Source organism: Mobula hypostoma, chromosome 24 (assembly GCF_963921235.1).
Source record: "Mobula hypostoma chromosome 24, sMobHyp1.1, whole genome shotgun sequence".
NCBI lineage: Eukaryota > Metazoa > Chordata > Chondrichthyes > Myliobatiformes > Myliobatidae > Mobula > Mobula hypostoma.
Genome location: NC_086120.1, coordinates 42524234 through 42541065, shown reverse-complemented (window position 1 = coordinate 42541065; position 16832 = coordinate 42524234). Strand labels below are relative to the sequence as shown.

General features: G+C 38.2%; 1 protein-coding gene across 6 annotated transcripts in view; it reads left to right on the top strand.

Moving 5' to 3' along the window:
• Window positions 1-16832, top strand: part of LOC134337540 (BTB/POZ domain-containing protein 2-like) — a 43922-nt gene that overhangs the window by 3163 nt on the left and 23927 nt on the right. For 3 of the 6 annotated variants that reach the window (XM_063032653.1, XM_063032647.1, XM_063032651.1), the window contains exons 2-4: window positions 6178-6394; window positions 9660-9833; window positions 15045-15150. In XM_063032653.1, the coding sequence (XP_062888723.1) occupies window positions 6221-6394; window positions 9660-9833; window positions 15045-15150 (454 nt within the window). In that variant the 5' untranslated portion in view covers window positions 6178-6220. The remainder of the gene's footprint in view (window positions 1-6177; window positions 6395-9659; window positions 9834-15044; window positions 15151-16832) is intronic. The other 3 variants (XM_063032648.1, XM_063032650.1, XM_063032649.1) reach the window with 3 other exon arrangements.

Below are 16832 nucleotides of genomic sequence, written 5' to 3'. Positions count from 1 at the left end.
TCTCTCATTATCTCTCTCTTCTCTCTTATTAGCATTTTGAATGGCTCTCCATCGTCTCTCGTTATCTCTCTCATTAACATCATCTGTTCTGCAGCTCTGCTTGGCTTCACACATGACACTTTACTGTTAATGGCTGCAACAAAATGAATCTCAGGGTTGATTATGATGATGTACATGTAGTTTGATAATTTACTTTGAACTTTAATGAGTACAGAATTGTACTGTATAGAAATGGGCCCATGTCCATGCTGACCATGTCATTTAAGCCTATTTGCTCAGGCCCCTTTTCTAAGAAACTGTGTGCTGGCATTGGAGAGGGTCCAGAGGATGTTCACGAGAATGATTCCAGGAATGAAAAGGTATGAGAAGCATTTGATGACTGGCCTGTACTTCCTGGCGTTCAGAACAATGAGGAGGGATCTCATTGAAACTACCAAATATTGAAAGGACTAGATAGAGTGGATGTAGTAATGATGTGGGGGAATCTAGGATTCAGAACAGAGATAAAGGGGGATTTCTTTAGTCAGAGGTTGGTGAATCTGTGGAATTCATTGCCACAAATGGCTTTGGAGGCCAAACCATTGAGTATATTTAAAGCAGAGGTTGATTGGTTCTTGTGGGCATGTGGCCAAGTGGCATTGGACTAGCGACCTGAAGGTCGTGAGTTCGAGCCCCAGCCGAGGCAACATGTTGTGTCCTTGAACAAGGCACTTAATCACACATTGCTCTGCGACGACGCTGGTTCCAAGCTGTATGGGTCCTAATGCCCCTCCCTTGGACAACATCAGTGTCGTGGAGAGGGGAGACTTGCAGCATGGGCAACTGCTACAACCTTGCCCAGGCCTGTGCCCTGGAGAGTGAAGACTTTCCAGGCGCAGATCCATGGTCTCGCAAGACTAACGGATGCCTATAAGATTGGTTCTTGATTAGTCAGGGCATTAAAGGTGAAGGTAGGAGAATGGGGTTGAGAGGGATAATAAATCAGTCATGATGGAATAGTGGCGCATACTTGATGGGCCGAATGGCCTAATTCTTCTCCTATGTCTTATCGCATTTAGTCCATATCTTCTTATTCTCCTTAAATAGATGCCCTTTAACTGCTAAATTACTGTGGACCCTGTTTACTGGCCATTATTAGTATATAATTCAATTCAAGAGTCGGGAGTTTATGATGTAGATATATAAATTTCGTTAGGTTGCATCTGGAGTATTTGTATGTCAGGGCTCTGGAGAGGATGTGGAAGAGGTTTACCAGGATGCTGCCTGTGTTAAAGAGCATGTGTTAGAAAGAGAAGTTGGACAAACTGGGTTGTTTTCTGTGGAACGCCAGAAGCTGAGGGGAGATCTGATAAGGGGTTTATAAGATTGAGAGCCATTGATGGAGTAGACAGCTGGTATCTTTTTCCAGAGGGCATGCATTTAGGTAAGGGGATAAATTCAAAGGAGATGTGTAGGCAAATTTCTTTTTAGACAATGATTCATGCCTGGAATGCACTGCCTTGGATGTTCAAGAAGCTCTTAGATATGCACATGAATGTGCATGAAATGGAATGATACAGATGTGCAGGTAGATGGGATTAGTTTAGTAGTCATTTGGTTACAAATTATTTAGTTCAGTACAACAATGGGGTTGAAGGGCCTGTGCCTTGTTCAATACAGGAAGAAACTTTTCTAGTATTTTCTTATCTGGAAAGTCTGGCTTTTTTACCAACTCATCGATGGGTTTTTGATTGCAATAAAGGGCAGACTCTCACTTTATTGGTTATTATTTAACTATAACTTCTTTCAACATCTCTAGGGTTCCAGAGGAAACATTGGTTTAGTAATCTAAATTTTATGTTGATCACCCTTCTTTGAATCAGTTTGGAATGCTTAATTTTTTAAACACTTGATAACTTCAATTTGTTGCAAATATTTCTGTATTTTGGTCTTGGATGTAGGCCAAATTAAGGCTAGAGTTGCTGAATGTTGGAGTTATTGAAGCTAACATTCAAATCGTATCTCCATTTTAGTATTTGGAAATACTTTTGGAAGACTGTTATAGGTTAAATTCATTAATGTTTTCTTAAAAAGTAACCATAATAGTTCCAAGTAAAATATTTGTTCAAGTGTAGAATTATGCTCAGAACAAACTAGAAGATTGAACAGCAGCTTGCTGATGGTAAGATATAGTTGGCTAAAAATGATTAATCTTCCACTATCTAGCCATTGTTTTACTGCTGGCCCTGTTTGTGTAAATGTCACATGGACAGGCTGAGATGTATCTAAAACAGTTGTATTTTATTAGCCAGTAGTTGTTAGACTTGTATGTCTAATTAGTCAAGATCTTTATTGTAACTGTACTTGTAAAGACGTAGAGCTGAAACCTTCTTGACTTAATCATATAAATGGTACCATTCTGTTTAACTTCTATGTGTTGCAGTGTTACTACTTGGCAAAAACATTACTGAGTTTTGCACTGCCTGGCAATCAATTTGTTAGAAGAACTCTGCCTGCTCTTTTTTTCTCTTTGCAGTAAATTCATGTTTTCTTTCATGGTATAATTCAGGGAAAGGCAAACTTAGCTACCCTAATTATTGAGTGCTTTATTTGTTAAAAATATTAATAAAGACTTTTCCCTTAAGTTGTGTTATTAAGGCAGTCTGAAGGTGAGTTGTGATTTTATGTTGATAAGCTAATTCCTCCATCTTCATTAATGCAATCTATTTCCTCTCTTACTCAAAAGGAGTGAAATTGTCTTGAGTCTTTCCAACTGCAGGAAAAGTGTACCTCCAGCACATTTGGGATTTGTATGGAGCTCCACTGGTAGATTTTCCAGACCATGTGATCTTATCACAGCTCATGCTTGCACACACCTATAATTCACTTTATTTTTAGATTGTCACAGTATGGTAACGGTGATTGTATTACATTTCAAGGGAGCAGGGGAAAATGTATCAGGTGAGTTTACAGGGAGCACAGGTATCAGCACCCAGTGAGCCAAAGGGATTTCTGAAGAATTTTATGATTGCCTTAAGACTTTTACCTAGCTACTAACTACTGAAGAATTATTCACCAGTGTGTAGTGTTGTGGAACAAATATAGATTAGGATCTATATAGATTAGAGACTGCGCCTCTTCCTATAGATGCTGCCTGGCCTGCTGCGTTGACTGCGCCTCTTCCTATAGATGCTGCCTGGCCTGCTGCGTTCACCAGCAACTTTGATGTGTGTTGCTTGAATTTCCAGCATCTGCAGAATTCCTGTTGTTTAGGATCTCTTGGGTTTATTTAGAGTTTTGTCCAACTTAAAGATGTCAAACCAGATAAATATGTGCTGGCCACTGATTGGTCTTACTTAAGGAATTCAATTAGTGTCACCAACTATACTTCAGCTCTGCATTCCTACTTAAATGGTTTTAATTAAAGATTAAAGTCTGTCACGAGCCTTGTGGCCCATCAGGCCAGTGCTTATGCCGGTTTCCGTGGCATGAAGCGACTGAGAGTACAAGACCCACGACCTTCAGATTGCTAGTCAAACGCCCTAACCACTTGGCCACGTGCCACACTCTACTTAAATGGTGATTATGGTGAACTCCAAGGCAGGCCAGTAGCTGTGGGCACTTTGCGATTCTTGCTGATTATGGGCATTGGATTGGGTGAAGCACTGTCTTGAGAAGCTTCTTTGCAGTGTTCTTAAGACATCAAGCTTCAGTGTGCAAATAGAAACACTGCTTTGTTTTGAGCCTAGAGCTATAGAGGTAAGAATGCATTAGAAATGTAGAGAATTGGAGCCAGAGTAGGCCATTTGACTCATCAAGCTTGCTGTACTATACAGTATAATTATAGCTGATCATCTGCCTCACAATATATTCCTGATCTTCCTCCAAGTCTCTGAATGTCTTGAGTCTAAAGATTTTATCTATCTTAAATATATTTAGCAACTTGATTTTTGCAGCCTATATGAAAGCAGGTTCCCTGCCCTTTGAATGAAGGAATTTCTGCTCATCTAAATTTATATTGTGCTGTAGTGTTGTTATATAAATTATACAATTTTAGAAGAAATAATGTAACGTCATTTTGTGATTTAGCGACCTGGTGTTTCCTTGTCAAGTCTGTTTGGAGCTACAGGTTGTGGTGGAGCAGATAATCCACGTTCTGTGCAGACTGGGGAAACAGTGGAATTCATTGCCACAGATGGATGTGGAGGCCAAGTCATTAGGTATATTTAAAGCAAGTTGATGGGTTCTTGATTAGTCAGGGCAATTAAACATTATGGGGAGGAGGCAGGAGAATGGGGTTGAGAGGGATAACAAATCAGCCGTGATGGAATGGTAGAGCAGACTTTTTTCTGCTGCTGGAGCAGACAACAGCAGATGAAGACGTCATCGCCACCCTTCATGATACTGGCAACCCTGTGATCTATTGCTACTAGGTGACACAATCTAATGGGTGCCTGTGCTTGTTAGTATCAGTGTTCATTTGTATAAGGTCTTGTTTCAAAAGGACTAGAATATAAAAGCAAGGATATAATGCTGAGGCTTTATAAGGCATATTTGGAGTTTTGTGAGCATTTAGGCCCCTGATCTAAGAAATGATGTGCTTACATTGGAGAAGGTCCAGAGGAGATTCACAATTTAACTCTAGCCTAATTATGGGACAATTTGCAATTACCAATTAATATACCATCCAGTGATTCTTTGGACTGTGGGAGGAGACCGGAGCACTTGAAGGAAACCCATGCGGTCACAGGGGGAATGTACAAACTCCTTACAGACAGTGGTTGGAATTGAACCTTGGCCTCTGGTACTGTAAAGTGTTCTGCTGAGCACGATACTATCATGATATAAATTGGCTGCAGCTTGTTCAAAATGAAGCAGGAAGGCCCTTAACCGAAAAGAAAATCTGAGCACATTTCACCGGTTATGGTATCATTACACTGGCTGCCTGTGTCCTTTAGGATCAATCTTAAAATAGTCTTAATTGTATATAAGGATCTGAATAACTGAGCTCCTCTGTATATTTTGGAGTTTCTATCCCCTTACGTCCCTAATCGTAATCTTAGTTCATGAGTACTGGTTTGCTTAGTGTTCCTAGAGCCAAGCATATAAGAACTGGTGATGCGGCCTTTTGCTCGTATGAACCAAAAGTCTGGAACATTCTACCCACTGAGAAACACCAGGCTGATAATGTGGAATGTCTCTAAACAATTCTTAAAAACCAACTTTTTTTAAAATTTGGCCTACTTATAGGATTACTTAATGTTGATAACATTTATATAATTTGGTATATTTAATTACATTTTATTCTCTATAACATTTGTCTTATTTTTAATTTGTCTCATTTTTATGACTCTTTACAATCTACAATACTGTGCAAAAGTCTTTGACCACACACACACACACACATATATGTATCTAGGATGACTAAAACTTTTGCACGGTACTGTATTTGTCAACATGGAGCAGAGAGCAAGTTTATAAATCTGGTGGGAACAAAGGATGTTGGGAATGGCGAGGGTGTGTGGAACAGGTGGCAGAGAAGGAATGCCTGGGTAGGGGAGGTGGCACAGGTGTAGACACGCCCTGTCCTCAGACACCAGGCAAGGTAATTTGATTCCAAGTAATTAGTTTATTGATCATTACTGTATTTTTTTTTAGTGTTTCCCGCTCCTTCCCATTGTCAATCCACAATAGAAGCCCACTCAGAATCAGGTATTTCCTCACTCACATATGTCATGACATTTTTTTTGCGGCAGTGGCACGTTGCAATAAATAAACTTACTACAGTACCGTGCAAAAGTCTTAGGCACCCTAGCTATGAGAGGTGCTATATAAATAGTTATTATTTTTACATAGATCAATGATCACAATGGTCAATATGTTTTTAATAACTGAGGCCCAGACATTGATGGGTAAATTCTCTGTGACCTTGGTATTGTCCTTGTGCCCTGGTGCCCTGGTCAAGTTTCTCCTTGCTCCTCTCTACCCCGGATATTGCAACCTCTCCAAGCTCCAAGCTTCCCTCGCAGCTTTGCAAATGATTTGCACTCCAGATCCCCAGCCTTTTGCTGTGCATTGATTTAGTAAAATCATTGCTCACATTTCAGAGGTAATCAAATTCATGTTCTCAACCAGGGTGTTGATGTTAGTTTCAGTTTTGGGGGACTAAAATGATCATTGGCATGCTTTATTCTCTAGATTCCTGTATTCTGACGAAGTCCAGATCGGGCCAGAGACTGTTATGACTACATTGTACACTGCTAAAAAGTATGCAGTACCTGCCCTTGAAGCACACTGTGTGGAGTTCTTGAAGAAGAATCTCCGAGCAGACAATGCATTTATGCTTCTTACACAGGTACGTTGGAACATTCATGTGATGCATGATATCTGTCTGCAGAAGAAACTCAGAAAAATGGTAAGTGTTGATCCTGTTACTCAAAGTTTATAAGCCTACGATTTTGATTTTGCGATGTTGTCCACTGTCTGCTTAAAAAGCAAAATATTATGATCAACGTCCGGAAGAAACATTATATATAGCAAGTGCTGCAGAAATGCCTTTGGTCTGCCTTGCTTTCCTGCTAATGTGCTAGAAAGCAATTCGTGACTGACGACTTTTCCACCATCAGTTTACTGAATCCAGTTCATTGTTTATTTGACAGAAGGTTGACTCAGCAACTTGGGACTGACTTGCATAATCATCAGTGACTGCTACCATTGTGTTCTTCTTCAAACAAAGTTTCATAATTTACCAGTCAAATTTGACATGCTGCCTTGATTCTCATTATCAGTTTGGGAATATCACGAAGGAGCGTGATTTTCTCTTTGACCTGTATCTGTGTAGTGACTTGTAATAGGATTTGCAGGGTGTCATAATTGGCATTCCATTTCTTTCCTTCTGCAAAACTCTCTCCTCTATTTGAGCCCAGACAAAATAAAAACAAGATCTATTCCCCTAATTAGCCACTGGTGATCATGTTGATTTTTTTTTCTCTTCAACTTTCCTGTGGATTACATAAGTAATGTCTATATTTCAATAATCACCTTTTCTTAATGTGCTGAGCTAAGACATTATAAATGCTGGAAATGGGCTTTAGTCAGACTGATCACATTGAGTGACTTTCAGGCCAGTGACCTTTTTGATCAGAACTTGAAAATGCTCTCTACCATATTCCTTTCTAATGATCTCTCCAAATATGCAGTAAGTACTCTGACTGGGGACCAAATCTAAATGCCTCTGTACATAGTGGACATGTTTATTCACAAATCACAAGTAAGCCTTCCTGAACCTTTTTTAAATATCAAGATAGGTGACGGGCGGATGGTCATTTATAAATCGAGGATACATATTTTAAATGGACATGCAGCTGGATACATCGATTTGAATCTGATGTTTGAGCTTTACTAGTTATCTGCTAATTGTAAATAATTAGACTTTACCATGTTGACTTTTATTGGTAAAATAAATTGGCATGAACCTCAAATGTAGTCTTTATGGTTTGTGTCTTTTTTGCAGTGTTAACCACTGAACTGAGACAGTGGTTTGGGTTCCCAATCTCTGTTGAATTGTGAGGGAAGGAACACAGGAAGTTCAAGTTGATAATCTTCCCATGGGCAAAAGCAGAAAAATTACCCCTGGTTGCTCTTACATTGCCATCTTGCAGTTGATTTGGAATTCCATTAATACAGGCCATGGAACTGTTCGCGTACAGATAATACATTAATTTAAAGAAACTTAGAAATTAGATGGACAGAGAACTTTTATTTCTGATTTCATGTCATCAAATCTAACATATGTTGATTTAACTAAGGGAATGAAGTGGAATAATGAAGAATTGAGTATGTGAACTGATGGTTATCAAGTACTAGATTTTTGGAAAAGATAATGAGTTCTTTTAGACTACTCTATTGAAATGAGAATTGTGCAAGATCTGATGCAGCATAATCTAATATTAGAGATTTTTAATATGTTGGGAAGGGTGGAATGAGGAACTTGTGATCAAACACGGAAGTTGAATCCGTAATCCTTTTAAACATTGGCACCTCACTGAACTTCCCCAGTTTAGCTTAATGCATTTTACTTTAAAGCATGAAACTGCAGTGCAGCCTAACAGAAAAGCCATTTTAATTCGCTTTCAGATTTTCTGGCCTACAATGCTAAATAGCTTTGAGAAATTTATCTGGTTGAACAAATCAAAACAAGTTATTAAGTATGAGAGAAATAAAGTTGAGAAATAGGTAAAAATGAGAAGAAAGAAAAAGGAAAAAGAAAAGAAAAAGTATAGGACTTATTGTCAGACATGAAAACCAAAGGGCTAGGCTTGGGAAGTTGTCACATGTGAAGTAGATGATATGAATGAATAGCAAGATAAATTACTCATCAATTTCTGGCTAGGCTGAGGAACTAGTTTAATTTGGGAAATATGATTGCAGGTACTTTAGGAGTTGGTGGTTTGAATCAGAATCACTTTTATGGCCAGTATGTGAAACAAACCAGAACTGATTGTGTTTTGGTGCCAAGCATAAAATATAGGACAGTACCATAACAGCCAACACAATAGCAACCAATAATTTACAAGCCAATAGTGCAAGCAGCTATGAGCAATCAACAATTAGCAGTACGGTCACATGCACAAATGCCAATAATCAAACTTAAATGTGAACATATGAACAAATTCCATATTTACCAACAAAACAAGGAGAGCAGGAAAAGCCATTTAATGGATGTTGTGCAGGGATAATTAGGGTGTTACACTTGAGTTTCGTTGAGAAACTGGATAGCTACAGGAAAGAAACTTCAGAGATGACGTGGTCCTGGTGGTGATAGACTTGTAATGCCTCCCTGATGGCAATTTGGTGAATAGGTGAATAGAGAGTTGGTCACAACACTCAATATTGGCTGAGTAAAAATTGATCATTGAGATGTTAAGTTTCCTAAGCTGACATAGGAAGAACAGTCTCTGTTGGGCCTTCCTAGTGATGAGAGTAACGTGCTTGTCCCACTTCAATGTATTGGTAATAGTAGTCCCCAGGAATTTGAATGATTCAACCACTGGCCTGACCATTAATTTCCGAGCATGGGCAAGTAGGGGGTTGTCAGTGGAAGTCAATCCTCGTTTACACTGTCTTGATAGCATTAAGCCCCAAGTTGTTACGAGCTCACCACGTTGCAAGATGGTCTACCTCTCTTTGATAGCAGGTCACATTATTATTAAAGATGAGACCAAATGTGGGCATGTCATTCGCAAACTTTAGGATTTTAATGGATTTGTCTGGAGGTACAGTCAGTTGTATAAAGTGAGAACAGGAGGGAGTGAAAGAACACGGCCCTGGGGAGAGCCTGTATTTACAGACATTGGATCGGACAAGTAGGAGCCCGGGATCTCGTACTACTTCCTTCCTGTCAGGAAGTACAAAATCCACTGACGGATACTGTAGGGTACAGCTGGCTGGGTTAGCTTGCTTTGGAGCAACTCTGGAACCATAGTGTTAAAATCCACAAACAAGATATATTGGATACAACAGTGATTCAGAGGGAACCGTAGGATGGAATCAAGCACAATTGATTTCTTGTAGCTTGATGTTCTCTGCTGAAACTATTGTTTCCTTTTTGTACCATACATAGCTGTGGTATTAAAATTTTAAAATTTCAGCTTTTAAAACTGTTTTTAATAATATTCCAGAGGCACAGAGCTATATGTGGTAATACCTGCATAAGGCCATGCGAAGCAGTCGTGGGACAGCCATCTGGATCCCAGGGTTCTGTTTCTGTATGGCCACGGAACAGGGAGGATCGAGAGAGAGAACTAAACGGGGACGAGGAAATTAAGGAAGGAGTCCAAGTTGGAGAGGGAGAGGTAGGGCAGGAGAGACCTGAAAAGCAATCTAGTTTTAAAAAAATGCTGGTGGAATTTTTTTTTGGATGGGTAAAGAACATATTTAATTTCCTGTTCTTTTTCTTCATCACCTGAAATCATAATTGCATTGATATTCAATTATGTGGATTAGTGATGGGTAAAGCAAAAAAAACCTTGCATAAATGTATTCAATTTGTGTTTGTGCTACTCTGTGTTATGCTGCATGAGATCACAAATCAATTAAAATCATTTCATCCTGATTACATTTTGGACTGTTGGATGTCTGAAAGTAGTTTAAAAATTGGTTGATGGTAATTAATGTCTTTTTCCCCCATTAGAGATGGAGGTTTTTAATGAAGGTAGTTCTGGGGACAGGTGGAAATCTGCATGGTGTTTTGCCCATTTAAGGACAGAATTGTTTACCCAGTACCATTCTGAGATGTGTTGAGATGGATTTCTGTGCCAAATCATTAAAATACTGATAGGAATCATCTAGCTGCATTTTGTGTGCAGTTGTAATATTCTTTAGGAACAGTATAAAAACCATTTAGCTTTTCTTGTTAAATCTCTAATGATCAAACTCCATTGATTCTACCTTTTGTCTGGTAGATTCCAGTGTGAACATTTAAAGTAATTGTTCCAGGATATTTGGAAGGAATAAGTTAGAGAAGAAAACCTAAACCCAGAGGGTAGGTGGGCGAAAGAAAGTAGATCTTCAAGAGTGAAACACCAGAAAATGCTGGAAACACTCATCAGGTCGGGTATAATCTGAAAAGAGAAGCAGAACAAATAGGATAAGAGTAGATGAGATGTTCTGACGACTATCAAAGAGCATAGCCATGGTTCAGGAGAAAGGAGACATCCCCATAGTTACCTTTGTGAAAAGCTACCATTGGAGTAAATGTAAAGGGATGGCGGAACTGGGATGGGAAGAAGTGTAGGTGAGAGCTATCTGAGTTGAGGCTTATCACGGATGTTTGTTGTAGCCTGTCCCCTGAGATAAAGATGAGTTGGCATCTTACCAAGGCAGCAGAGTGGAAGTTGGCTGCAAAAGTAATGAAGTTTTTGAGTTGTATCTGAGTAAAGGAAACAACACTAGTGTTGTCAGATTACTGCACAAGTACTAAAAAGAGCAGGTTAAAGTAGGACAGAAACTAATATGGTTCTCTGTGTCCCATGGAGGGGAACCAGGCATAGTTCAGGTTCATGAATCCCTATAATTATACCATTGATATTTGAGAATGTGGGTGGGCTTTGCAAAAGTCATTCATTGTATAAATGAGTTCATCTAGGTGAATGATTGCTGTGGAGAGGAACTGATTTGGTACTCTCTTCAGAGAACCAAGGGCTTTTCCTAGTGTGAGAAGCTGATATAGAGGGATTGTATGTTCATAGTTTAACACTGGCTGGTGCAGCCACCACTGAAAGCTGAGGGCAAGAGTTGCATACAAAACAAAAAAATCAGATGGAAGGGAGAAATTGCTGTGGTTGGGGGAAACACAAATTTATTGATGATTTTTAATTGTGGGTTTGAGCCAAATGCCTTTTTAAAATTCCATCATAAAATGTCCTTTTACACAATTAAAAATATTTAACATGAAAGTTGTTCCCATCAATTTGTATATCTTAAGAAGCTACCTTTAATTTATTTGCTAGCACTTGGCACAAATTCAGACCTTGTTCCTTACCTGCATGCTTAATCATCCTGTTCCAGTTGATATTTCAGGAAAAAATATTCCTGTCCTGGTTTACATCAGCAGATAACTAGGACTTTAATTTGATTTATCACACTTTCCTCAGACTAGAAAAATATGCCATCATTTTAGACTTTTACATAGAGGAGTAGTTTAAAGGTTAAATCATTTTGAGGTGAGGTCCAGTATATGTTGGTACCTGGCAGATAATGGCATTCAGACATATATATCCCTTGATACAAGAGTCAGTTTGTGAGATGTGATTGGAATCTGGTACTGTAATGGCATACAGGCATCAATCCAGAAATGATCTGGAGAATGTCCTAAGAGATTGGAGAATTTTGACATTTAATTATTACTAGCACCATTCTGAACATAAAGAAACACACATTGGGAATAAATTCTTTCTTGCACTTATCACTCAGGTTGAACTAGGCAATCTTATTAAGTGCTGTGCTTCTAGCTTTAGAGTTAAGCTTATGTATATTTAGGATTTTTTATTTGCAATTACTTATGCTTTAAAACTAGGTTTAAAGCATCAGTACTCTTTAAAATATATTGTTAAAGGTGAATAGCTAACAGCTTTAAATTGCATTTAACTAATTTTTAACAACATGAAAACTTTGCTGACCAAAAGTAAAGGCTTTTGACTGGTTTTACTATTATCTATTACAATTAGCATTACAGCAGTCAGGTTCAGGATTCCATGCTTGTGTGAGTTAAAGAGACATTGCATATATTTTTAGAAGTGCAAGTTTTATAGAATAGAACTTAGTAGCAATTATACTTGAAGTAAAATATTTGGCTGTAGCATGAGTGTTGTGTTTCAATGATTTTGGTATGATGTTCTCAAGGCACAACAATCAGTCAGGCAGCTGTTGCTTCCACATGAGTTTTACTGAAGTGTGAAAGGATTATGTTGAGAAATGCACAGAAATTTAATACTTTATGGTCTTTTTTAATGTAACATTAAAAAGCTGGTGAGGATTAGAAAAGCTGATCAGAAATTGGTTAGAGAGTAATATTTTGAATAAAAACAAGAGCTTTCAGAATTACAATTCCAAGATTATCATGCTATTATTTGTACGGAAGCGATCTGATCTATATTGTCAACTGGAGAGCAAATTCAGTTGCACAGTAATCTCATAACTGCTTCCAGAAGTCCACATCCATAACCTCTGTCTTTTACATTGCCTTACCTGATGACCTTGATTCTACAGTCGATTTGTGGACCCAAGAAAATACAAGTGTATGTTAGGAAGTCTGGTTTGCAATTGGTGAAGGCTGCTATCCAAATGCACGACACTCTCCTAGCATTTATTTTTTAAAATACAGCTGGGGCAACCTTTACCTTATTAATATTTTTTGCTTAATAGGGACAAATGTGTACCCTGAAAAGCTAAGGAATCAATACACCTGGTTTTCAACAATCGTTTTCGGGTGTATGTAATTTGGTTTTTCTATTGAACCGCGATCTGTTTTTTGAGCAGTTCATTTTAAAGAAATGATTGGAGGAAAAGTGTACAGTGGATTCCAGTTAATTGGAGTCCATGGCTGTGGAGTCAGTTCAGTGCTGAGGCGAACTAAGCCAGTCCAGAAGCCGGATGTCTGCAGGGTAGCAACATGGGACCCAAGACTCCATACCTCCGGCTTGATGGTACTAGTGGCAAGGGATGCAGATACAGCAGTGAACACTGGTTCATTTTCTGCTCTTAGGCTTTCATGTTTTATCCTGCCTTAAAGTCCACCCCAGCGAAGGCCAACCTTTGTCTTCAAGGTGCTGTACTTACATTCCCGAGAGTTAAAATCACGGAATCCTTCAGGTGATTGTAAAATCACTAGTTCGTTTAGATGGTTCAAAAGTATGTTTCTTAAAGAGAAATTACAGGCTGCAGATTACAGCAATTGTAGTTCAAAAGAACTGTATCTAGTAGAATATCCAGTAGTTTCATGAGCTGCCTGCAAAACATCACTGTATTGATATACATCACTAGTGCTATTTTGTAAAGCCCTTAAGTATAAAATATGTAGATACAGATCAATAAGATACTTCCTCAAATGTGTAATTTAGTTAATTATGCATATTAGAGACAGTAATGGTAATCTATTTGCTCTAACTAATTTGGATCAATTTCTCCCTATTGAGGCAAAGACCATTATCACTTGTGTGATCAGCCTAAAGACACAAAGTATTTCTATAAAGCATTCACACTGATTTTTGATGCTGAAAGTTAAAGGTGTTAAAGCTTCAGAAAATAACAAGCCAATGGTTAGTAAGAAGGGCAAATAGAAATTTTGCTCCAAAGTAATTAATCCTTGGCTTTTGCTGAACTGGAAGCTGTGGTGTTGTTGGAATTTGTATGTAGTTCAAAGCTAAGGAAAGTGAAAATGTCAGTCTGGAGGATACTCCATATCAGTTTTCTGTATTAGGGAGCACTCAGTGGACACACACTATTTGATAAAATGGCAAATGTTAGCAAAGTACTAGAGAATGGCTTTGCCATTGAGATTGTGTGATGGTATTTGCTATTTTCTGGGGAAAAAAATGGACAGTGCCTTGTTTTTTGGAAGGGTAGGGTGATGATGTTTCTTCTAACCTCTATTGCATTTCTCTCCTCTCCCAATAAATTTGTTTTTGTAATAATTTCAGAAAACATTTTAATATAAATTATGCTACTGTATGAAATAGTGAATGATGGAATTTAAAGTTGATGTCATAAATTGAAATAATGGCTTCAGATCGGATCAGACCTGAAGGTTTTTAATTAAAAAAATTTCTCAGTGTTGTTCAGTGAAAGTATTAAGTTTTCAGAACCAAAAACTGAATAGGTGCTTTACTGCTATTTGGTTAAGAAGATATTATTGAAGCAATTTATTTTGCAGCTTTATTGACACATGTGGCAGCTTCATTGATTAATGCAGTCCTGTGCTCTTTTATTTGCTGCAAGCATACTAAGCAACATAATAGGAAAAGTTTAGTGAAGGATGTAAACGTAAGTGATTCTGCAGATGCTGAAGAAATTCGTCAAGTCAGATAGTATCTATGGAGGGGAATAAAAGGGCAAAGACCCTTCATCGTGACTGGTGAAGGTCTTGGCACAAAATGTTGACTGTTAATTATCCTCCATTAAGGCTACTTGACCTGCTGAGTTCCTCTAGCATTTTGTGTTTGTTGCTTAATGAAAGGTGATTAGTTACAGGATTCCATAAAGAAAAGTGAAAGCTTCATTGCTTTTAAATATACTTCTATAGTGAAAACAAATTAAAATTGTAATTTGAAAGTGCACAGAATTCAAGTGTGAAATATATAGTGAGAATATTTGATTTGAGCTTCTATTTCAGTGTTTTAACTAGAATGTTAAAACCATATCTTCCAATTCTAGTAAAAGGTCTTTGAGATGGCACATTTTTTTGACTAAAATTGTTTTTGACATCTTTACTGGTCATTTGCAAAGCCTTGTGTGTGCTTGACTGTAAAGATTACAAAACTGATGCACTTGTTTTGTTTGTTCCTCAGGCAAGGCTCTTTGATGAACCACAGCTTGCCAGCTTATGCTTGGAAAATATTGACAAAAATACTTCGGATGCCATCAATGCAGAAGGTTTTACAGATATAGATTTAGGTGAGTATGTAATGTGTATTAGGTGCCTTAAAACATATTTTAATTTTTACATTAAATGATGAGATTACTGAGCTATAATGGATCAATAGAAGGGTTAAGCTGTTTTAGTTCTCTATATTCTACTTAATTTTCAAAAAACTAATATATTTACTTTTGGGGGTAAATCAGCATTAAGATTAAAAATTGGAGACTTTGCAAACAATATAATTTAGTTTACCAGAGTATTGACAGTTATACTGCAGTGAGAACGAAAACCATAAGTTATGCTACTTTATTTATAATTAGCTTCATGTTTGGAAATGCGTGGGGGGAGGAGAAGATGGCGGCGCGACGCAGTGCGCACGGCCTCTCTGGTGAATGATATCGGTATCTGTCAAGTAGGATGCCGTGCACAATCCTGATTTGATGGAGACAGATGTGAGAAGCACGGAGGAACATCTGGAGAAACTTCTGAAATGCCCGCTTCGCTGCCGCTGCTACTGTGCGATCGAGAGTCTCCGGAGGGGAAGGCCCCAAATCCTCGGCCTTGCCTGTTGCTGGCGGCCGGGGCCGGAGTCAAAGCGCTCGGCAGAGATGGTGCTCGGTGCTTGGTGTTGGAGGGCTGGTCGGAGGCTCGAAGTTTTTGGACGGACTCGAGAGTCAGCTGTGGTCGGGTGCTTCCAAGGTGCTGCATCGGCAAGTTTGCGTCGCTGGAGGTTCATGACAGGGAGAGTTTTCTTCCTACTTCTACCGTCTGCGTGAGATGATGGGACTTCAGAGACTTTGAGACTTTTTTTTTAACCATTCCCATGGTGTGTTCTTTATCAAATTACGGTATTGTTTTGCACTGTTGTAACTATACGTTATAATTATGTGGTTTTTGTCAGTTTTTCAGTCTTGGTCTGTCTTGTGTTTCTGTGATATCTACTGGAGGAACATTGTATCATTTCTTAATGCATGTGTTACTAAATGACAATAAACGAGGACTGCGTGTCCTCATAATTTAATCTAATTATATCTCTAAGTGCGTATACAGAAAAGTAAATATATTTGCCCCACTTCAGTTAGACAAATAATCTTTATTGATTTTTGTCCTGACTGTTACAGAAAACTAAAGACTTTTGTATATGCATTAAGAGATTTTTAAAAAAAGCACATTTTTAATTACCATATTGAGTTTTAATATTTTGGGGAAACTTCAAACTGAGCAATTTTCTTCTGTACACTACATGCCTACTTAGCACACCCATTTCTTCCTCAGGACTTTGGCTATTTATTACATAAGACACAAAAATCCTCCTTGTACTCTGCCTGTATCCTGAAATCAGCTAAACTGTGTTCTCAGGAAAACTGAACCAAGCCTTAAATCTAAAATACCTCAGGAATAAACAACTACGACCATTTTATTACTTCAGCCACAGTGCAAATTCGCAGACTGTTTAATGTTAAAATGAAGAAACTTTATTAGAAAAATGCAGTAAAAACTTTAAAGATATTATTCTGATTCAATGATTTGATTTAAATATCCATAAGATTCAAGTCTTGACAAAAGACTACAAGTCGGAAATGTCTTATTTGCTGTAGATGCTGCTTGTTGAATTAGCAATTTCCACCTTTACACTTCCAGTACTTTCAAAGTTTGTGTATTTCAGTGTACACACCTCAAGTTCCTTTTGATGAAGAAAGAATTGCTTTCTGATCCC